The sequence below is a fragment of the Dipodomys merriami genome, unplaced genomic scaffold (genome assembly GCF_024711535.1).
Source record: "Dipodomys merriami isolate MVZ:Mamm:240054 unplaced genomic scaffold, mDipMer1.0.p SCAF_142, whole genome shotgun sequence".
NCBI lineage: Eukaryota > Metazoa > Chordata > Mammalia > Rodentia > Heteromyidae > Dipodomys > Dipodomys merriami.
In genome coordinates this window covers 2,961,309-2,983,760 of record NW_027202738.1, presented here as the reverse complement: position 1 = coordinate 2,983,760, position 22,452 = coordinate 2,961,309, and the positions used below count along the sequence as shown (strand labels likewise).

The 22,452-nt window shown below is 49.2% G+C and overlaps 1 protein-coding gene across 5 annotated transcripts in view; it reads left to right on the top strand.

The window, feature by feature from the left end:
• Nucleotides 1-22,452, top strand: part of LOC138826393 (lysine-specific demethylase 2B) — a 91,785-nt gene that overhangs the window by 8,376 nt on the left and 60,957 nt on the right. For 2 of the 5 annotated variants that reach the window (XM_070021504.1, XM_070021505.1), the window contains exons 5-7: nt 8,203-8,381; nt 8,677-8,783; nt 20,927-21,020. In XM_070021504.1, coding sequence (XP_069877605.1) covers nt 8,203-8,381; nt 8,677-8,783; nt 20,927-21,020 — 380 coding nt within the window. Of the gene's footprint in view, nt 1-8,202; nt 8,382-8,676; nt 8,784-17,743; nt 17,917-18,043; nt 18,327-18,745; nt 19,150-20,926; nt 21,021-22,452 lie in introns of those variants that run through there. The other 3 variants (XM_070021506.1, XM_070021508.1, XM_070021507.1) reach the window with 3 other exon arrangements.

Sequence of the window (22,452 nt, the reverse complement as noted above, 5' to 3'; positions counted from 1 at the left end):
CAGTGCAGTGAGTGTTCACATGTGGGTTACAATGTGAGCATGTATTTCCATTTCCCTTGGGGCTGCAAATTATTGAGGAGTGGAATTGCTGTGTCATCTGGCATCTTAATGTTTGCTGTTACTATAACAGCTTACCTGAGACTAATTTCCAAAGAAAAGAGGTTTATTTTAGTCCTTGGTTTTAGAGACTGGGAAATGCAGGAAGGTATTGGCATCTGCTCAGCTTGTGGTGAGACTATGTACTGCTCCAACTCACGGCAGAAAGAGGAGGGACAAGCTGGCATGTGGAAGAGGCGGAACACTAGTATAGTAACAGCTTGCCTAATAAGCAGCCTGCTATCATTGTCACTAATCCAGGCCCTGGAGAAAGGCATTAATCTGTTCAGGAGGGGGTCCATATTCCTGGTCCAAAAACCTACTAATAGACTCTCTGTCCCAACACTGCCACAGTGAGGATTTAAGGTCCCAGCACATGAATTTAAGGGGGCTTCACTTAAACCACAGTGTATGGTGTGTTTGACTTCAGGAGGATCTAGCAGTCTGATTCTCAAAGCTCTTTTACACTCCCATCATCTCTGGATGTAGGTTTGGATTTCTCCTCATCCTTGCCAAAAATTGTTATTGTCTGTGTTTTTGATGGTGGCCATGCAGGTGGGTGTGAGGGGGTAGTGACCAGATTCCAGTGTTTTAAAATGCCACCTTAGGGGGAGGGGGGAGGCTGGGAAGGGAGGTGAAGGGTAAACAAAGGAGGAGGCTGCAATGCTTGGTAAGAAATGTATGCATTATCCTGCCAATGTAATTGTAACCCCTCTGTACAGTATGTTCTCAAATAAAATAAAATAAAATTTAAATTAAAAAAATAAATAAATAAAAATAAAATGCCACCTTAGTGGTGTGCAGAGGATGAGGACAGCTGTCATCATGGTGTCAGATGAGTCAGAATAATTGGTCCAAAATTGTGCAAATATATACTTGGAGGAGAAAGGAGTTCATCAATTCCCAGGAAATAGTACTGACAGACTGAAAGGATCTCAGTTAATTGGATATGGCTGGCTCTAGAGAAAGATTTTAGTGGGGTACTGGTGGCTCACACCTGTAATCTTGGCTACGCGGGAGGCTGAGATCTGAGGATCATGGTTTGAAGCCTTCCTGCCAGGAAAGTTTGTGAGACTTTTTTTTTTCTTTTTGGTCGGTCTTGGGGCTTGAACTCTGGGCCTGGGCGCTGTCCCTCAGCTCTTCCACTCAAGGCCAGCACTCTACCACTTGAGCCACAGTCTCATGGGCTTTTCTGCCCGGGCAGAACCGCAATCCTCAGATCTCAGCCTCCTGAGTAGCTAGGATTACAGGCATGAGCCACCGACGCCTGGTTCCAGCTCAGCTTTTTGATGGTTATTTTGGAGATGGACACTCAGACTTTTCTGCCCGGGCTGGCTTCAAATTGAGATCTGCTAGGTCTCAGCCTCCTGAGTCTCTAGGATTACAAGAGTGAGCCACTAGCACCTGGCTTCACAGAGTTGATTTAAAGGTTGTGATGTCCCATCTCCTCCCTTTCTGGAATAGCCTGTTCCCTTCTTCTCTGACATCCACTTCTTTCAGAATTTCTAGAATCTGTCACTAAATTAAAAAAAAAAATCTTCTTCAGTTTTTACTTTGTCAGATGTAAGGCTTGAACTCAGGGCCTGGGCACTGTCCCTGAGCTGCTTTTGCTCAAGGCTAGCACTCAACCATTTGAGCCACAGATCCACTTACAGTTTTCTGGTGGCTAATTGGAAGAAAAGAATCTCACAAGGGGCTGGGAAAGGTGGCTTAGTGGTAGAGTGCATGCCTTGCATGCATGCTGATTCCTTAGCACCAGATAAGCAGAATAAGCCAGAAGTGGTGCTGTGGCTCAAGTGGGAGAACGCTCACCTTGAGCTGAAGAGCTGAAGGACAGCGCCCAGGCCTAGAGATCATGCCCCACAACCAGCAAAGAAAAAGAAGAATCTTTCCTGTATCTGCTGTTGGGTTCAGAGCTATCCCTTACCACACATCAGACTCTAGAGTCAACAGTTATCTCTCCTTGCCTTGTCCTGCCTCCTAGGCCCTGTGCCTTCTTGCCTACAGTTCCTCCTGCCCTTTGGGAGCTACATCCTAGTAGGGCTCCAGCAGGTTACTGGTGCATTTGTTTTCTTGGAGGATGCATGGAACCCCTGTGCCAGCAGAACTGACTTCTTATCTTCTCTTCATTCCCATTCTGCCCCTTCCAGTGGCCTGTGGCTTCCACACCTGGGGAGCTGGACAGAGTTCCCAGCACACCAAGGAAGCTATTCTTAGAACCAAATGTCTCAATCTCTGGCTGTGCATTCTGTCATTTGGTCTTTTCCACCTTCTCTTTGGTCCCAGCTGTTCCACACAGCCCTTTCCAGGGCTCAGGAAGGAATGAGGCCTAGTTAAGTCAATCTCCATTCTGACTTCCCTTTCATCAGAAGGTGGGGCTGACTGAAGTGGGGTCAGCTGGGGTCCTGGCCCTGGGAGTATTCCAGGTTTGGCTCCCAGTAGCCTTGGTCACTTTAGAAAGTGAAGTAACCGAGGGCAGTAGGAGAGCACAGGAGCCCTAGGGTCACAAGGGGGAGATGAGAGGCCTGGTTATTACCCCCAAAGTAAACATGGTTATCACTTATAAAGAATACAGTGTCCGGGGCTGGGAAGGTGGCTCAGTGGAAGAGCGCTTGCCTTGCATGTATGAGGCCCTGGGTTCAATTCCTCAGCACCACATAAGCAAAAAGAATAAAGCCGGAAGTGGCGCTGTGGCTCAAGTGGTAGAGTGCTAGCCTTGAGCTGAAGAGCTGAGGGACAGCGCCCAGGCCCAGAGTTCAGGCCCCACAACTATAAAATAAAACCCCCCAAAAATAAAAAAACATAAAGAATACGGTGTCCATCCTTATGTGTCCAGTCACGTAGTCCCAGGGTGGGGCTCCTGACTGCTCAGGGTTACTAGGAACAGTTACTTTTATCTTCCTCCCCCACTTTCTTAGTTGGCACTAAGGCTTGAACTCAGGGCCTAGGTGCTATCCCTTAGCTTTTTTTTTTTTTTTTGCTGGTCCTGGGGCTTGAACTCAGAGCCTGGGCATTGTCCCTGAGCCTCTATGTGCCCAATGCTAGTTCTCTACTACTTGAGACAGTGTCACTTTAGGCTTTTTTGAGTAGTTAATTGGAGATAAGAGTCTTATGGACTTTTTTTTTGCCTGGGCTGGCTTTGAACTGCCATCCTCAGATCCCAGCCTCCTGAGTAGCTAGGATTACAGGTGTGAGCCACTGGCAACCTGGTGTTTCCACTGGAAGGTAAACTGAAGAAATGACCAGAGGTCTTTGAGTAGAGTAGGTATAACCCTGTCTAGTGACCAGAAAGATAAATCCCCAACCTGGAAAAACACCCAGCAGAGCTGGGTACTGGTGGCTAAAGCCTATAATCCTAGCTACTAGCCCAGGCCCTGAGTTCAAGCCCCAGAATTGTAGCCCAGGCCCTGAATTCAAGCCCCAGAACTGGCTAGTACTCTCTCTCTCTCTTTCTCTCTCTCTCTCTCTTTCTCTCTCTCTCTCTCTCTCTCTCTCTCTCTCTCTCTCTCTCTCTCTCACACACACACACACACACACACACACACACAGTGCTATTTGAATCTGCCTGTTTCTTTTGTGTACAAGTAAAGTTTCTGGTTGGTTGATGGGGTGATCTACTTGTGTCCATTTGCTCTACCAGAAGCTGCAGGAGGCAGGAAGGCTCCATTCTAGACTCTTGGGTTAAAGGAATGAGCAAGACAGACCAGACTATTAGTGTTTACTAGAATGGTAAGGGCTAAAGACAAGAAATAAAAGGACCAACAGCAGTACCTAATGAGGATGAAATGGTATGTCACCCAGGATGACAGTTTTCTCTTTGTGTAGCTACAAGGTGACCTCTATAGCTAATTTAAACAAGTGTCCTTGTGACCAGTTAGTTTTAAGAGCAGTCTTTCCTGTTATTTTTGCTATTTATGGAGCCTGAGTAAGTTATCAGCAGGGGATAGCCCAGAGGGGCACCCTTCCTGCCTCCTGCAGCTTCTGATAGCTACAATTCCTAGCATTCCTTGGCTTGTGGCTACATCACTCCATTCTCAGCCTATACATGTGCATGGATGTCACACATTGGCTTTGGATCCTCTGTATCTGCAAAGACCCAGTCCAAGTAAGGTCCCACTCATAGGTATCACTGGTTAGGGCCTGAACATATCTTTTAGGGCCATGTTATTCCACTCCCAAACACTTTTAGAGTGGAAAAGAATAGAGGACTAGGAACTGGTGGCTCATGTCTGTAATACTACCGACTTAGGAGGCAGTGTGAAGCCAGTCTAGGCAGACAAATCTGAGGAACCTTTATCTCCAATTAATTAGCAAAAAGTTGGAAGTAGAACTCTGCCTCAAATAATAGAGTGCCAGCTGTGAGAGCTGAGGGACAGCACCCAGGCCCAGAGTTCAGGCCCCACAACCGGACCCAAAAAAAAAAAAGAACTATTACCACAACTAACTTTAGAACATTTTGAGTACTCCCCGTAAAAACCTTGCCTTAGTTAGGTATTCTTTTTTTTTTTTTTTTTTTGGGTCCGGTCGTGGGTCCTGAACTCTGGGCCTGGGCGCTGCCCCTCAGCTCTTCAGCTCAAGGCTAGCACTCTACCACTTGAGCCACAGCGCCACTTCCGGCTTTTTTCTTTTTGCTTATGTGGTGCTGAGGAATCGAACCCAGGGCCTCAGGCATGCAAGGCAAGTGCTCTACCACTGAGCTACCTTCCCCGCCCCCTAGTTAGGTATTCTGATTATGTGTTAGAATCCAAACTGGTCAGTCTAATGGGATTGACAGGCACAGAGTTAACTGGCTTTGATGTCAGGCAGTTGCATAAACGTCCTGCCACCTGACTTTCCCTGCTTGTGTAGTAAGACCCCCACATCCAGAGATTCAACCCATCATGAGTTGATCATATCTGAAAAAGCAATGTGTGTGGAATGAACATGTACTATCTTTTTTCTTTTGCTAGTATTCCCTAAAGAATACAATATAGGGCTGGGATGTAGCTCAGTGGCAAAGCGCTTGCCTAGCAAGTGCAACGTCCTGGGTTCGATCCCCAGTACCAAAAAAGAAAAGACAAAAAAAATACAGTTAAAAAAAAGAATACAATATATCAGCATGTTTATGTTGCATTTCCATTAGGTATTATAAGTATATGAGTTAATTCATTTAATTGCCTGTGTTCTTTGCAAACTGTCTTTTTGTATAAGGGACATGAGCATTCTTGGGTTTGGGTACCTTAAGGGAGTCCCTCAAACTGTTGTAGTTATAAATGAACTGGGTTGACTAGATAACATTTCCTTCTAGCAGACACAGCCTATGTTCTGTGCATTAACTCATTTAAGTCTCACAACCATCCCTAGGCTCTTGTTTTTGCCCTCTATTACAGCAGAGGAAACCGATGCTCACATATGCTGAAGCCCAAGGCACCGGCTGAAGCCCAGCTGGGATACGAACCTGTGACTTGTAATTACTGCATGATGCTAGTAGAGACAGCCCAGCTTGGCCTGCAAAGCTAACTTGCAGGAGCCTCTGGGAATATAGAGATTTTTTTTTTCGTGCCAGTCCTAGGGCTTGAATTTAAGACCTGGGTGTTATCCATGAACTTTTTGGCTCAAGGCTTAGTGATCTACCATGTGAACCACAGCACCACTTCCAGCTTTTTGGGTGCTTAATTAGAGATAAGTGTCTTATGGACTTCACTGCCCAGGCCAACTTTGAACTGGGATCCTCAGATCTCAGCCTCTAGACTAATTGGTATTACAGGTGTGAGCCACCTGCACCTAACTTGGGAGATGGATATTTTAGGACACTGTATCTATTTCCTACTTCCCTAACTTGGCTTTGAACTTGGGTTAGAAGCAAAGAGGTGGGGAGAAGTCGGAATCTGGCCAGAGAGGGAGAGGGCACTAATAGCAGTTTCTCCCAGATGCTCAAGAGGAGCTCGCTCACTTGTTCCCAGTCCCCTGGTTAAGGAAGGACGTGCACTGTCAAGATCACATCCACAGTTTCCAGCAAAGGCCAGGGATGCCCCCTGGTGGATCTGTGTAAACACGGCTGTTTTCCCTTGGGTCTTCTGCCCATGATCTGAGGGGTGGGGTGTAGGCCCCTGAGAGCTGAGGCTGCTGAAGGCTCAAGTTGTGTTCAACCTTAGCGCCTGTGATCTGAGTATACAGTATTCCAGGGTTGACTTAGGAGCCTGGCCTGTGGTAGTCAACCGAATTAGCTTCAAACCTTAGCCCTGCAGTTAATTCACAGGGCGGTTGGCCAAATGGTTTTCTGAGCATCAGTTTCTTACCCATCGTATGGGTGACCAGAATGACTGAGTAGAGTCTGTGCCTGCTGATGAGCTCAGTAAGTGTTAATTGTCATTGGTAGAAAGGTAGTCCAGGGAACTTGAGCCAGTCACATAGGGCCCATCGCTTGCTTTCCTCATTGGTGAAGACCTTCCTGCCTGGCTTTCAGGATTACTGGGAAAAGCAGATCTTGAATTTGAAGGATAGGACATCTAGGTCCTAAACACTTAGTCCTTTTCCTACTCTTCCTACTGTGTGAAAGGCAGTTTACTCAATAAATACAGGCTGCAGGTCTGCTACAGGCAGGTTCTGTGCCCTGAGCTGGCATGAAAGAAGCAATGGGATGAAACTGCTAGCCCATGTCAGTATCCAAGTTCAACAAGAGCTTTGTTGAGTGCAAGGGTCAGCATGCTTTCTCAGAAGGGGGCAGAGTAAACATTTCAGGCTTTGACCGCCATGTGCTCTCTGTTGTAACTACCGGGTTCTGTCACAGCAGCACGCAATTGGCCCTAGGTAATAGGGAAACGGGTATGTGGCCAGGTGAGCTTTCCATGTAGATCAAGGGAGTGTCACCTGACTTGCATATCACGAAACTTATTTTGATTTCCTGTACAATCTATTCTTAGTTTGTGGGCTACACAAGAGCACACAGTGGTGTGGATGGTCCTGGGGCTGTCATTTGCTGACCAATGGTAAATGTACCAAAAACCTATTGAGGTAGCTGTGAATAAGAGGTCACCTATTTTCTTTTCTTTTCTTTTTTTTTGTCGGTCGTAGAGCTTGAACTCTGGGCCTGGGCACTGTCCCTCAGCTCTTCAGCTCAAGGCGAGTGCTCTACCACTTGAGCTACAGCGCCACTTCTGGTTTTCTGGTGGTTTATTGGAGATAGGAGTCTCACGGTCTCTCCTGCCTGGGCTGGCTTTGAACCTCGATCCTCAGATCTCAGCCTCCTGAGTAGCTAGGATTACAGGCATGAGCCACCAGCGCCCGGCGAGGTCACCTATTTTCTGTTGTTATTCCTAAGTTTCAATGGACTGTGTATTTGTCACTGAGTTCATGGAGAGTTAGGGCCTCTCAGACCATGTGATCAGTTTCTTGCTGCAATTGTAATGCTCATTCTGAGAGATACCCAGAAGGTGCCAACTTCCTGAAGAAATCTCTGGGACTTGGCAGCCTCCTTTGTGTCTGTTTCTCCCCTCTCAGAACACTGCTCCTAGGCTCATTCATTGGTGGAAGCACTGATAACGCTTACTTGAATTCCACAGACAAGCGAATAGAATGAATGCAAAAAGGATTAAGATTCCCTTAAAAAAAAAATCTCTTGGATTTTCCTGCCCAGGCTGGCTTCAAACTGTGATCCTCAGATCTCAGCCTCCTGACTAGCTGGTATTACAAGGGTAAGCCATAGGGAGCACTTACTCTCTTTCCTTTGGCTACCCTTTATAGGTGAAGTCAGAGAAACCAAATAACTTTGCTGGCTTCATGAAGGGAAGCAGGGAGACTTCTAAAGCCTGCAGAGATAAATACTGCCCTAGTATTGAATACACAGAAAAGCCCTGAGTTCCTTGTTAAGAGTTTTTTTTTTTTTTTTTTTTTCTTTTTTAAAGCAATAGTGAGCTACTGAAGGTTTAGGGGCCAGGGAGAGAGGTGTGTTCATGGTCAGTTCTGGAGCAGTGTAGAGCAGGAGTGGGAAAGGAAAGCTGAAGATTCACACTTGGGAAGGCGCTGAGGTCATCTCGGCAGATGTGAAGGAGAAGTGCAGAGAGTAAGGAGGCCCCTAGTCTTGATAGGAAGCCCTGAGGGTGACCAGCATGTGCCCCGTGCCCCCAGGGAGCCGGCGACTGGTGGACGTGATGGACGTGAACACCCAGAAGGGCACAGAGATGAGCATGTCCCAGTTTGTGCGATACTACGAGACGCCTGAGGCGCAGCGGGATAAGCTCTACAACGTCATCAGCCTGGAGTTCAGCCACACCAAGCTGGAGCACCTGGTCAAGCGTCCCACTGTGGTAAGTCCCAGCTTCACACCCCTCTTGCCACCCAGCCTGCCTCCCCTGCTGCCTGGCTCCAGACTAGCATGTCTTTTGAGATAGAATCGCTGGAATGGGTGAGACCAAGGCTCATTGCCTGAAGGGTTTAGAGGGGGTGTTGGGAACAGGGTTTTGGCTCCGAGGCACGCTGAAGCTGCAGGAAGGGGTGAAGTGGTGAGGAAAGCAGACCAGAGCATTCAGGGGCCTGGAGCAGATGTGCTTCTGACTGTGTCTGGGTGCAGACAGGGAAGCACTAACGTGGCCTGGCTTTCAGGTGGATCTGGTAGACTGGGTCGACAACATGTGGCCACAGCACCTGAAGGAGAAGCAGACAGAAGCAACGAATGCCATTGCCGAGATGAAGTACCCCAAAGTGAAGAAGTAAGATGGCTGGGCTGGCAGGGCGGGTGGGCAGTCCTAGTCCTGATCCATGAGGGCTTGGTGCTCCTCCGTGCCTGACCCCCTTCAGGACTGAAGGACTCAGCACTGCTGCTTCCAAGGTGGGAGGGGAGGATGGGATCCTTCATGTGGACAGCCTGTCATCTTACTTCCTGGAGGGCAGGATACAGTCCTGCACTGGACCAGACCCTCCATCCCTTAGCTCCTCCAGAGTGGTGATCTGAGGAAGAATAGGGAAGGAGGCACCGCTGTGTGCCTTCCTGTGTATATTATGTGTTTATGGGGAGATCAGTGTTAGTGTGTATTTACTCACACACAGTGGTCTATTTCCTCCCCTTCATGTGTTCCAGGAGAGGGTCTCACAGTACATTATGTGTGCGTGTATATATATATATATATATAGTGTGTGTGTGTGTGTGTGTGTGTGTGTGTGTGTGTGTGTGTGTGTGTATTTTATGTATTCTTTTGCCAGTCCTGGTCTTGAGCACTGTCCCTAAGCTCCTTTTGCTCAAGGCTAGAACTCTACCACTTGAGCCACCGTACCACTCCTGGATTTTTCTTTGATTAATTTGGAGATAAGAATCTCATAGACTTTCCTACCTGGGCTGGCTTCAAACCATGATCTTCAGATCTCAGCCTCCTGAGTAGTTAGGATTGCCTGGCTTGATCTACATTTTTTGGCAAAGATAAGAAGGGGTCTGGTGTCCAGACCTAAGACCTGTGATTCACAGGAACCTTTTCCAAACAAATCTCAGGGTCACCTTAGTCAGCAGAAGTGTCTTAGATGGTGGTCTCCAGGCAGAAGATTGATAGGGCTGGGAGGGTAAGGATGGTTGTGAACAGCTATCTGTGTACATGCAGACTAATGAGTACATCCTGAGCCTGATTGTTGAACCAGGGTAGGTGCAGCAATGGGCCTCCTCCAGCTCAGGGGGTTAAATAATGGGCCCTTAAGAGGAGGAACTCGTGTTAGGGGCTCCAGCCATCTAAAAGGGGAAGGAGATGCTGGCAGGGCTAGTATCTGGAAGAGTTGGCACTGGCGGCCTGGATCCATTAGCCTCTGTGCTCGGCCCTGCTTCCAGCAGTGCCCCCAGGACGTGTTTGCTGTGAACTTTTCACTCCCTTGGCCCTCCATTCTGTGCATATTGAATGCCTACTGCGTGCCAGGCTTTGTAAGAAAGGCCAGTCCTCAGGCCCTGGGCTTCTCATGGATTATTCTCATTCTCTCTCCCTCTCTTTCTCTTGTTATGTCATAGATTTTGTCCTCTCCAAGCTGAAGATCCATGCATCCATTGGATCTTGGCTGTATCAAAGGCAGAGACTGGGGCTGGGAAGGTGGCTCAGTGGTAGAGTGCTTGCCTCGCATGCATGAGGCCCTGGGTTCAATTCCTCAGCACCATATAAGCAGAAAAAGCTGGACGTGGTGCTGTGGCCCAAGTGGTAGAGTGCTAGCCTTGAGCTGAAGAGCTGAGGGACAGCGCCCAGGCCCAGAGTTCAAGCCCCACAACTGACCAAAAAAAAAAAAAAAGGGCAGAGACTAGGCTATTCTATTCTAATTGGATCAAAGAAAAATGTACAAAGTACCTGGGATGGGGAAGTAAAGAGATAAAACCAGGTGTTGTGGTGCCCACCTGTAATGCCAGCTACTTAGGAGTCAGATGCAGGGGATCATGAGTTGGTGGCCAGCCTAGGCAAAACTACTGACACTGTACCTTATAAACAACATATAAGCAAAAGGGCTGTGGTTTGTAACTGAAGTGGTAGAACGCTTATCTTGTATGTGGGAGGCCCTAGGTTCAATGTAGGACACGGGGGAAGAAAGAGAGATGAACAAGACTAAAGCCCCCACCCTATGGATAATAGTGCCTCATGGTGCAGGCTGTAGTGATTGGAGAAGGGAAAGAGTCTTGGGCAGGGAGCAAGTATAGGAGGAATGCTTTCGGGTTCTTGTCATCAGGAGAGCTTCTTGGAGGAGACATTTCACCTGTGCTTTAGATAACACAGGAGATGGGGAGCAATAGGGGGTGATGGAGGAAGGGAAGTGGGTGAGGGGATAGCTGTGAGAATGGACTTAGGGTTCAGATTATGGTTCTCATGGACTGATCCATCCACTGATGGCTCCTGAAGTCATTCCTTCACAGCAGTGAAGGAATCTGACTAGTGCTGGTTACGAGGGACACATGGGCAAGCAACCTTGACTGGTAGTGGGCATTAGGCACAGTTTAGGCCCAATGCCCCATTTTGCCTTTAGAATGCCCCAATTTTCCCTGAGAACAATTGGAAACCTCTCCCCATATTCCCCATATATATATATGTATGTATGTATGTATATTTATTTATTTATATTTACTTATTTTTGGTCGGTCGTGGGGCTTGAACTATGGGCTTGGGCACTGTCCCTGCACTCTTCAGCTCAAGGTGAGCACTCTACCAATTGAGCCACTTCCAGTTTTCTAGTGGTTTATATAAGAGTCTCACAGACTTTCCTACCGGGGCTGGCTTTGAACCATGATCCTCAGATCTCAGCCTCCTGAGTAGCTAGGATTACAGGCATGAACCACCGGCGCCCCGCTCTCTCCCCATATTTTATCAAGACCTTACACGCTCAAGTGTTCTGCCACTTGAGTCAGGCTCTGAGACCTTTTGCACGTTTGTATTTCAGATACAGTCTTGCATTAACTTTGTCTAGGCAGGCTTCAGACTGTGATCCTCCTTTTCCTGAGCTGGGACCAGCCAACCGCAAGAGTGTTCCATCACATCTGGTTCCCTCTGGAGATTTTAAGCAGGGAGGGATGCCTTTAGGTTTACGTGGTACAAAATCTTCCTACAATGTGAATTGGAGGGTGTAGGACCAAGCAGGTTGAAATAGGCCACTGCCTAAACTAGATAAAGAGGGAGCAGGAAAAAGAAGGGAAGACAGCTGAACATATTTTTTGGAAGAAGATAGCACTGAGTGATGTATGTATCAATTAAAGTCTGTCTTGCCTACAGTATCTTCTGAGATTCTTTTTTGTTGTTGTGGTGGTGGTGGTGGTGGTGCTTGAACTTGGTTTGGGCACTATTCCTGAGCATTTTTTGCTTTTTCACTTTGAGCCAAAGCACCACTTCTGATTTTCTGGTGGTTAATTGGAGATAAGAATCTCATGGCCTTTACTGCCTGGATTGACTGTGAACCGGGATTCTCAGGCCTCAGCCTCTTGAATAGCTGTGATTTACAGGTGTGAGCCATCAGCACCCACTTCTGAGATTTTTTTTTTTTTTTTTTGCCAATCTTGGGACTTGAACTCAAGAGACTGGGCATTGTTCTTGAGCTTTTTTGCTCAAAGCTAGCACTCTACCACTTGAGCCACAGCACCACTTCTGGTCTTTTTTGTTTAAGTGGTACTGAGGAGTCGAACCCATGGCTTTGTACATGCTAGGCAAGCACTCTACCCTTAAGCCACATTCCCAACCACGATTCTTTTAAATAGTAAGCTAATAGTAAGCTCTTTCAATATGTTTGATCCCCTCTCATATCCCAAACAGGGTTCATACACTGTTTTCTAGGCCCACATATCTTCAGTCCATTCTCTGGCAAGTAGATTTACAAATTAACTCTGTCGGTGGCTGTGGGGATTTGATATAGGACGTGTGCCTCATTAGGAAGGAAGATGTCACCTTGGAAAGTCCAATTGTTCAGCAGAAAAGAATGCCTTTCAAATGTTCATAATCAAGGTAAAAAAAGAAAAAAAAAATCCGACCACGATGAAGTCCTCTGGGATGGTGGAATAGTTCTGTGGAATTTAATTAAATGACATTGTTTCTAGAAATTGCACAGCTTCCTTGCTGGAGGCACCTACAATGCAGAGACAGATGATGGCTTTCCTGAATGGAAGGGGAAATGGTGACAGACACCACTGATGTCTCCCTGGCACCAGGGTTTATGTTGTTTGGTGGTAGTCAGAGGTTTAAGAATTTTAATGGTTTTTGCTTGAGCTATTTAAGGGAAGGTTGACAGTGACACTGTGGCACAAAGTGGTAGGGTGCCTGCTTTGAGTGAAAAAGCTCAGGGACAGCACCCAGACCCTGAGTTCAAGCCCTATGACTGACAAAAAGAAAAAGAAGAGAGAGAAAGGGGGGGGGCGGTGACTGGTGTATAGGGGGTAGTTGTGACTACATGGGAGACAAAAAAATTTACAAAGAACCAGTCGCTGGTGGCTCATGCCTGTAATCCTAACTACTCAGGAGGGTGAAATCTGAGGATCACAGTTCAAAGCCAGCCTGGAAAACCGGAAGTGGCACTATGGCTCAAGTGGTAGAGCGCTAACCTTGAGCTGAAGGGCTCAGGGACAGTGCCCAGGCGCTGAATTCAAGCCCCATGAACAACCAAAAAAAAATTACATAGATTATATATGTTAATTATTTTTTGGGGGGGGTCTGGTCTTGGTGCCTGAACTCTGGGCCTGGGTGCTGTCCCTCAGCTCTTCAGCTCAAGGCTAGTGCTCTACCACTTGAGCCACAGCGCCACTTCTGGCTTTTTTTCTTTTTGCTTATGTGGTGCTGGGGAATCGAACCCAGGGCCTCATGCATGCAAGGCAAGCGCTCTACCACTGAGCCATCTTCCCAGCCCTTATGTTAATTATCTTATAGCACAAGATATACTTCTCTAAGAGTCCTTAGACTATAATGAATTTAAAAAACTAAGTCTTTTCTCACCAAATGTACATTGTGGTAGGAGAAGGAACGGGCAAGCAAACCTGGGCATAATGTAGCTTAGTGTTGAAAATCTCAAAGAAACAAGAGAGAATTATAGGCATGGCTGACTGAGTCCTGATGTCACCCTGCGTTTCTGCCACTGCCTTGTTCTCCTGCCTCTCTACCCTGAAGAAATGCTTGATGAAGAAATGTCTTTGCAAATTTCTTTTGCCTGTCTATAAACAGTGACCATTATATGCCAGTATTATTGCTCCATAATTGTTACTTTAAAATGGAATAGCTCTTTTTTTTGGTCAGTTGTGATGCTTGAACTCTAGGCCTGGGTGCTGTCCCTCAGCTCTTCAGCTCAAGGTGAGCGCTCTACCACTTGAGCCACAGCGCCACTTCCGTTTTCTTGTGATTTGTATGAGATAAGAGTCTCACAGACTTTTCCTGCCCAGGCTGGCTTTGAACCAAGATTCTCAGAACTCAGCCTCCTTAGTAGCTAGGATTACAGGTGTGAGCCACCGGTGCCTAGCTTTTTTTTTTTTTTTTTTTTCATAATTTAAACTGCAGGTTCATGCCTGTAATTCTAGCTACTGAGGAGGCTGAAATCAGAGGATTGCAGTTCAGAGCCAGCCCAGGCAGAAAAATCTGTGAGACTCTTATCTCAAACCTCAGTACTAGCACCAAAAATCCAAAACAAAACAAAAAAAAGGTTATGTCAAGACTTAGGCCTGGATTGCATTCATCTGAAGGCTTGACTGGGGCTGGAGGAGTGGCTTGTGAGCCTAGCTCACAGCACAGCTGCTGGTAGGAAGCCTCAGTTCCTTGCTGCATGGACCTCTCCACAGGGCTGCTTGAGTGTCCTCATGTCATGGCCACTGGCTTCTCAGAGTGAGCAGTTCAAGAAAGACCAAGGAAGGGTTGGGAATGTGGCTTAGTGGTAGAGTGCTTGCCTAGCATGCATGAAGCCCTGGGTTCTATTCCTCAGTACCACATAAACAGAAAAAGCCAGAAGTGGTGCTGTGGCTCAAGTGGTAGAGTGCTAGCCTTGAGCAAAAAGAAGCTCAAGGATAGTGGCTGGGCCCCGAATCCAAGCCCCAGGACTGGAGGAAAAAAAACAAAAACAAATAAAAGACCAGGGAATCTAGGCACTAGTGGCTCACGCTTGTAATCCTAGCTACTCAGGAGGCTGAGATCTGAGGATCACAGTTTAAAGCTAGCCTGGGCAGGAAAGTCTATGAAACTCTTCATCTCCTGTTAACCATCAGAAAACTGGAAGTGGCACTGTAGTTCAGAAAGGGGTGCTGAATTCCTGGAAAGGACAAGTCTATGTAAGGTTATACAGTTGTAAAGTTGTTGCCGGGTTCTGTAGTTGTGTGAGATACAGCTTCTGTCATCAAAGAGCTGAGGCATGTGTACCTAAAAAATTACTGTAAAGGTAGCCTCATTCTTAGGGTGGTCTGTTGTCAGCTTATTTAACTCCATATCCAGTTGCTAAGTTCCACAAAGTTTGCAAAGACATTCAGCCTGTGACTGTTGCTCAAATCCAATAGCCAGAACATTCCTCAGAGCTCGTTATTTTTTTTTTTTTTTTTTTTTACTTTTTGGTCGGTCATGGGGCTTGAACTCTAAGCCTGGGCACTGTCCCTGAGGTCTTCAGCTCAAGGCTAGATCTCTACCACTTGAGCCACAGCGCAACTTCTGGCCTTTTCTGTTTATGTGGTGCTGAGGAATTGAACCCAGGGCCTTATTATGCATGCGAGGCAAGCACTTACCACTGAGCCACATTCCCAGCCCCATAACTTTTTTTTTTTTGGCCGGTCGTGGGGCTTGAACTCTGGGTAGGCACTGTCCCTCAGCTCTTCAGCTCAAGGTGAGCGTTCTACCACTTGAGCCACAGCACCACTTCTGGTTTTCTAGTGGTTTATTGGAGATAGGAGTCTTACGGTCTTTCCTGCCTGGGCTGGCTTTGAACCCAGATCCTCAGATCTCAGCCTCCTGAGTAGTTAGGATTACAGGCGTGAGCCACCGGTGCCCAGCCCCCATAACTTTTTTTTGATCAGTTATAGGGCTTGAACTCAGAGCCTGGGTGCTGCCTCTGAGCTTTTCTGCTCAAGGGTAGCACTCTACCACTTTGAGCCACAGCTCCACTTCTGGTTTTCTGGTGGTTCATTGAAGGTAAGTCTCACAGACTGTCCTGCCTGGGCTGGCTTTGGACTGTGATCCTCAGATCTCAGCCTCCTGAGTAGATAGGATTACAGGCATGAGCCACTGGCGCCTGACAAACTCTTCCTTTTAATTAGGCTAAACATACACCTCCTAGAACTCTGACCAGTTCTAAGGAGTTTGTAGTCCAAAGTCATGGAAAGACCACTGAAAGGTACTAATGAGACTGCCATGTGTGACTGCAGGAGGTAACACCCTGCTCAGGCTATTGACCTCTATGAACAATGGGTTCAATGTTTCCATCCATAAAATAGGGATGGCTTGAGTTGTTGGAAGGGTAAAATGGGATCTGGCATGTAAGTAGCTGTTACTATATATACACTGGTATAATTAGATCCTACTAATATTGCTGGGTAGCCCCAGAATGGAGAAGGTTGGTTTCCATCCCTACTGGGACTACAACCATCTCCTGCCCCCTTGTGGTTTGGGGGATGGGATGAAGGGGAAGGGCCTGCTGATCTGAAACTTGGGACTTGGGGTTTGAGTTGGATCACTTCTTTCTGGGCAAGTCCATGGTTGAGGTTTGGCTGTTCCAGTTTGAGTTGGGGTCTGCCAGGTAGACCTGGGAGGACTGGGAAACAGGCAGACAAGAAGTGATAAGTGAGCACCATAATCACCAGGCTGTTTACCAGGATGAGGAACAATCTCTGACCCTCAGTTTCCTCATCTGAAAAGTGGGGATAAGCACTGGAACTGGCCTTAAGAGAGGGTCCTAGTTTTTTGTTTTGCTTTTTTTTTTTTTTTTTTTTTTTGGTTGTGGGTCTTGAACTCTGGGCCTGGGCACTGTCCCTCAGCTCTTCAGCTCAAGGCAAGTGCTACCACTTGAGCCACAGTGTCACTTCCGGTTTTCTGGTGGTTTATTGGATAGAAGAGCCTCAAGGACTTTCCTGGTTTATTGGACATAAGAATCTTAAGGACTTTCCTGCCTAGGCTGGCTTTGAACCTCGATCCTCAGATCTCAGCCTCCTGAGTAGGATGACAGGCGTGAGCCACCCGAGCCGGCTTTTTTAATACTCTTTTCTGGTTACTGGTAGCATCGAATCCCCACAATAATTCTACTGTATGGCCGCCCAGCGCTTGGGAGGGGCAGGTGGAGGAAGGGGGAGCAGGGAAGAGCTGATGGGCCTCCCTCCTGTTAGAGGCACCAGGAAATGGCTCCGGGAGGGGAAGTAAGTCTTGGCTGCCGTCCTCTGCGCGGGGTGCACGTGTAGGGGAAGGCGGCTTTGCTGGGTCCTCGCTGGCAGCAGCCGGCGCCTTCCTCCGGGGCATCCCGGCCGCCAGGGGCGGCTGTGGACGGCGCGGCCCGTCCCTGGGCGGCCCGGGCCCGGGCGCTTCCCTGCTCCTCTGTCGCCCGTCGTAGTTAGGCACCGCCGCGGCCTCCCTCCGCCTCCCTGCTGTTCAGTTCCACCCTGGGGATGGGTGCAGGCTGGGGCCGGCTCCCACGGAAGGGGGGTGGCGTGCGAGGGTCCCGCGTCCCCGCCAGCCCGGCACCCCGGAGGGGGCTCTGTATCCCGCCCGGTACCCCGGAGAGGGCCCCCCCCCCCGCTCCCGGGCGGCACCTCGGAGGCTCCCCCCCCTCAGCTGCCGGCGTCGAGAGGGGCCGGGCACCCGCGTCCCCGCCCAGGGTAACGGGCCCTGGGGCAGGCCGGCGGGCGGGCTCGCGGGGCGGGAGGGGCGCAGGGCAGCGTCGCAGGCCTGGCCCCCGAGCCGCCCTTTGTGTCTCCCAGGGCCGGGAGTGTGCGCCTTCGCGCCCGCGCGGGTCACCAGCCGCCACGCGCTGCCAGTTCCTCTGGCTTGCCCCTCTGCCGCCAGATCTTGCCCGAGGGGACCGGGCTGGGCCACCTGGGGGGCAGTTCTCCAAGTAGAGGGAAAGCACGGGGGCGGGGTCGCCCCGCCTCCGCAGACCCCAGGCCGCGCCCCGAAGTTGGTGTGGCAGGTGCAGCGCCCCGCTACGGCGCGCCTCCCGCTAGTCCCGGCCTTCGTGAGGAACCCCAGGGCCGAGCTCGGGAGCGGAGCGCCCGCCTGCCGCCTCCCACTGGCGGGCGGCCTCCCTCCCGAGGACGGGAAGCCACCTGGCTGCGGGTCCCGCCTGGAGGCGGCCCGGGAGGCACAGCGGGCTGGCGGGGGCCGGCGGGTCGGCAGAAGGATTGCTCCGCGCAGTGGTGGAGCCCATGTGACTGCGGTGTGCTGGGAAGAGGAAGCTGTGGAGGTCAGTGCAAAGGCGTCACGCCAGAGCGGCCCGTGGAGCCAGCCGGGGGTGGCTTGATGGCTGCGGGGACCAGGACAAAGCCGTCCTGTCGCTGCCACCTTGCTTGCAATCTCTGGAGTGGGAGGGGTGGCTTTGGTCAGGTGGCCAGGAAATGAGGGACACTGGGAGGAGGGGCCACCAGAAGGGGCGGGCTCAGAAGTGGTTCCCCAGTCCCCGAGGGGCCCCTGAGGGCAGATCAAACGAACTTGGAGAACTTTCCATGCTCGCAGCAGCCTGAGATTCTCCTTCCTTTCACGTGCAGTGGAGGTTGGAGCGGGGCGTTGGGAGATGGGCTAAGCGGGGTGATCGGCGTGCCCAGGCAGCCCGAGGACCTGGAGTGGAGGAGCCAAGGTCTCCGCTTGTCCTCTGCTGTGGGTACCCAGCTGAGCATCACCGCTGGCTGAAGGAAGTACCTTCTCCCAGCTGCGCCCCCACCCGCCCCCCTTAAATTGTTTTCTCTAGACTGTTCAGCTGAGGCTGGAGGGGGTGGAAACCAAGGTTAGATTAAAAAAAGAAAAAAAAAAACAAACCCAAGCCAAGAGGAAGAGGTGGTTTTAGGGAAGGGAGGACTAATATTTTGAAGTGGTGCTTAGAGAAGGGGCCTGTGTGTGTGTGTGTGTGTGTGTGTGTGTGTGTGTGTGTGTGTGTGTGTGTGTGTGTGTGTGTGTGTATCTGTGTGTGTATCTGTGTGTGTGTGTGTGTGTGTGTACCTCTCTGAGATCTTCCGTGAGGACTCATCTAAGGTGGGAAAGCAGGCGGGCTAGGAGGGTACGGAGTCCAGAGCCAGGACTTCAGCAGCCCCAGTGCCCGCTTCGTGACAGCCTTCGTCCTGGGCTGTCAACTACACCCCTCTGGTGGGGTTGCTAGGCAGCGGTTCTCTGATGTACGGGAAGGCCTTCTGATTTGCCAGCCTCCTGCAGACACATGGTTAAGTCTCCTTCCAGCCTATCCGGAGGAGGGAGGAGAGGCACGCTGCCTGCATACTGCCGAGCCCTGGGTCCACCTGAACGGGAGGTGCAAAAGGCAGCCAGAAGGAGGGGGCTCTTGGAGCCCTCTTGCCTTCTACCCAGCTCCTCACCATGTCCACCTTTCCTCTTCCCTGCACTGGGGCTTGCTGCTGGCTCCTCCTTGCTCATCCCCACCCCATTCCTCTTCCCCAAACCACGGAAAAGCAAAGTGCAGCAGGGAAAAGAGGTCAGTGGGGTAAGCGTGTATGTGCAAACATACGGGGCCTCTGGAGGTGGCCACATGCATGGGCTTGAGGGTGGGAAGGCTGCCCTCATCTGCGCTTCCCCCAGAGCACTTGTGGGAAGGGGGGAATTGCAGGAGGGGGCCTGGCACGGTTGTCTGTCAGGTATGGACTTAGGAGCCTGCTCTGTGCTGGTGCCTCCTTCGGCTCTGCTCACTCCTAGGAGGGGCATCACGTTGGGGGAGATGGGGGACAGGCATATTTCTGCAAGTGTGGGCTCTCTAGCTCTTTCTGGTGCTCAGAAGGGAAGGGAGCCTCTGACTGCTTTCTGCTCTCCCTGAATGCACGTTCCTCTGTCCCCCTTCTGCCTGGTCCGCGCTCCTAGCGTTTTCTCTTAATTCTTTCACTTTTTAAAAAAAAAATAAAATAGCTTTGTTGAAATATAATTCACATACTATTCATTTGTGAAAAACGTCAATCTGATGTTTTTGATTTTTTTACAATGTTTACAGAGTTGTGAAACCACGGTCAATTTTAGAACATTGTCTTCAGCCCAGAATGAAACCCTGATTTTCATTAGTGTCACTGCAAATCCCAGTCGCCCCGGCCACCAGTGGTCTGGGTGCTTGCTTTGGACATCACCTGTATATGGAGTCCCTCTGTGTGGGCTTTGGTGGCTGTTGATTTCCGTTGCTTACTTGTCGATCCATCATGGTTTGTTTACTATTCAACTTTTTCTGTGCCTTGCTTCATGGCGGGGGTCTTAGGCATTCCTATGCATCAGTGCCATGCCTAGCCTCTGGCTTGGACCTCTGGTGGAATAAATGAGATGAATGGAATAAATGAGACTAGTAGCTGGCAAGCTACACAGGTGGTTTACAACTGAATTCCAGGGGGCCCAGCTTATACAATGGGGGTTGTCATCAGGCATCAGAGCTGCGAAGGAGTAGAAAGAAAGCCTCTTAGTTGAGTGAGGCTGAGGCAGGGGTAAAAACCACAATGGCCCATGGAAACTGGAAAACAAAATGCTACCTCCTTCCAGCCCCGAACCCCTCTCCAGGCTCTGGGGAGGATGGCTCTTGCTGGAAATTTGTCACTTGATCACAAGGGTACCCTGCAGGTCAAGAGCTCCAACAAGATTTAGGTTTTACAAAAATAAAAGGAGGGGCTGGGAATGTGGCTTAGTGGTAGAGTGCTTGCCTTACATGCTTGAGGCCTTGGGTTCGATTCCTCAGCACCACATAAGCAGAAAAAGAAAAGCTGGAAGTGGTGCTGTGGCTCAAGTGGTAGAGTGCTAGCCTTGAGCTGAAGAGCTGAGGGACAGCGCCCAGGCCCAGAGTTCAGGCCCCATGACAAATAAATAAATAAATAAATAAATAAATGGAAATTCCCAGGATCGATGTTTATAGATGAGCACCAAATCAGGCCCTCTGAAGGGTTTGCTCCTGTGATTTGGTTATTGAGTTATTTTATTTTATTTATTATTATTATATTTTTTGCTGATCCTGGAGCTTGAACTCAGGACCTAGGCTCTTTCCCTGAGCCTCTCTGTGCTCAAGGCTAGCACTCTACCACTTGAGCCACAGTGCCACTTCTGGCTTTTTCAGAGGAGTTTATTGGAGATAAGCATCTCACCGACTTAACTGCCCAGGCTTGCTTGAAACTGCAATCCTTAGATCTCAGCCTCCTGAGTAACAAGGATTACAGGTATGAACCATTGGCACCCAGCTAAGTTATTTTTTTTCCCACTGTCCCTCTCTCCCTCCCACTTCTGTGCTGCAGGTACTGTCTGATGAGTGTGAAAGGTTGCTTCACTGACTTCCACATCGACTTTGGAGGCACTTCCGTGTGGTACCATGTTTTCCGGGGTGGAAAGGTGAGTGCCAGTTGAGCTTCCAGCTCTGGTGCATCTCAGGTTCTTTTGTGTGGAGAGGTGTTTATTTACCTCTGCCCTTCCTTTAGCTTCCCCTTGTTTGCCCCCTGTCCGGTGAGCACCTTCTGGGACACTCCTAGGGCCACCTCTGGCTCTCTGCCTCCCTTTGAGGGGAGAAATTAAATCACACCTGGTCACCCATTCGTACTTACTTGCCCAGTTCAGTTTTCTAAACACCCTGGGCCAGTTTGAAGCTGAGTTTGGCAAGTAAGTACTCCAATCTGCATTCCTCCTGTCTGTAGTCTCATTAATTAATTCATTAATTGTGCTAGTAACTAGAGCATGCACTCAGGGCCTAGACACTGCTCCTTAGATTTTTTTTTCATTCCTAGCTGGTACTCTGCCACTTGAGCCACACCTTCATTTGTCTCCCAGCTTTTTTGGTGATTAATTAGAGATGAATCTCATGGACTTTTCTACCTTTGCTGGCTTTGAACCATGATCCTCAGGTCTCAGGTTCCTAAGCCACCAGTGCCCGGTTTGTTATCACTTTTAAGTTTTTTTCTTTTAATTTAATTTTTAAAATTGTTACTATAAAGGGGAAATACAAAGGGGTTACAGGTACATAAGTCAGGTAAAGAGTACTTTAAAGCCTAGTTGCCAACATACCTGCCTTCAAGAACATTTTACATTGGGATAGACAGCACCCTGACACATACATTCAGAGTGTTTCTGGGGTGTGTGTGTGTGTGTGTGTGTGTGTGTGTGTGTGTGTGTGTGTGTGTGTGTGTGTGTGTGTGTGTGTGTGTGTGTGTGTGTGTGTGTGTGTGTGTGTGTGTGTGTGTGTGTGTGTGTGTGTGGTGTGTAAGACTATGAGGGAATGGAGCACCCTGACACATACATTCAGAGTGGTGTGTGTGTGTGGGGGGGTGTGTAAGACTATGCGGGAATGGAGGAGTCCCCGAAGGGACGTGGGTGCTTCTTGAGAATGCTGGTGTGCTGCCCTGCTCATCTGGGTCTGCGAGTGCATTTGCTTTAAATAACTTGTTGGAAGAGATTCTGGAAGGAAGTCAACCCACTTGATTCCAGATGTTTTTCCTCCTTCTCCAAAGTGAGTGCAGGCTGGGTTTTATTTATTGGGCCATTTTATCATACAGCTAGGAAATTCCCTTTCTCTCCTTCCCCCGTCCCTCCAGCCAAGCCTTTAGCTCAGAAGAAAGAATGTTCCATCAAGTGTAGGAAGTGGTCCTTCCCTGGTGCTTGAGCTGAAGTGGAGATTTTCTGAAAGTAGCTCCAGCCCTCCCTGCCTTCTCGAGACCTTTTGGGCCCAATCTTGGGGCCCACAGGGTGGACGATCCCCTCTTGTCCCTCCCCCCAGGCAGGGGGGGTTATTTCAGTGGGTTATGGAGGACCTAGAAGCAATCAGAGACAAGCC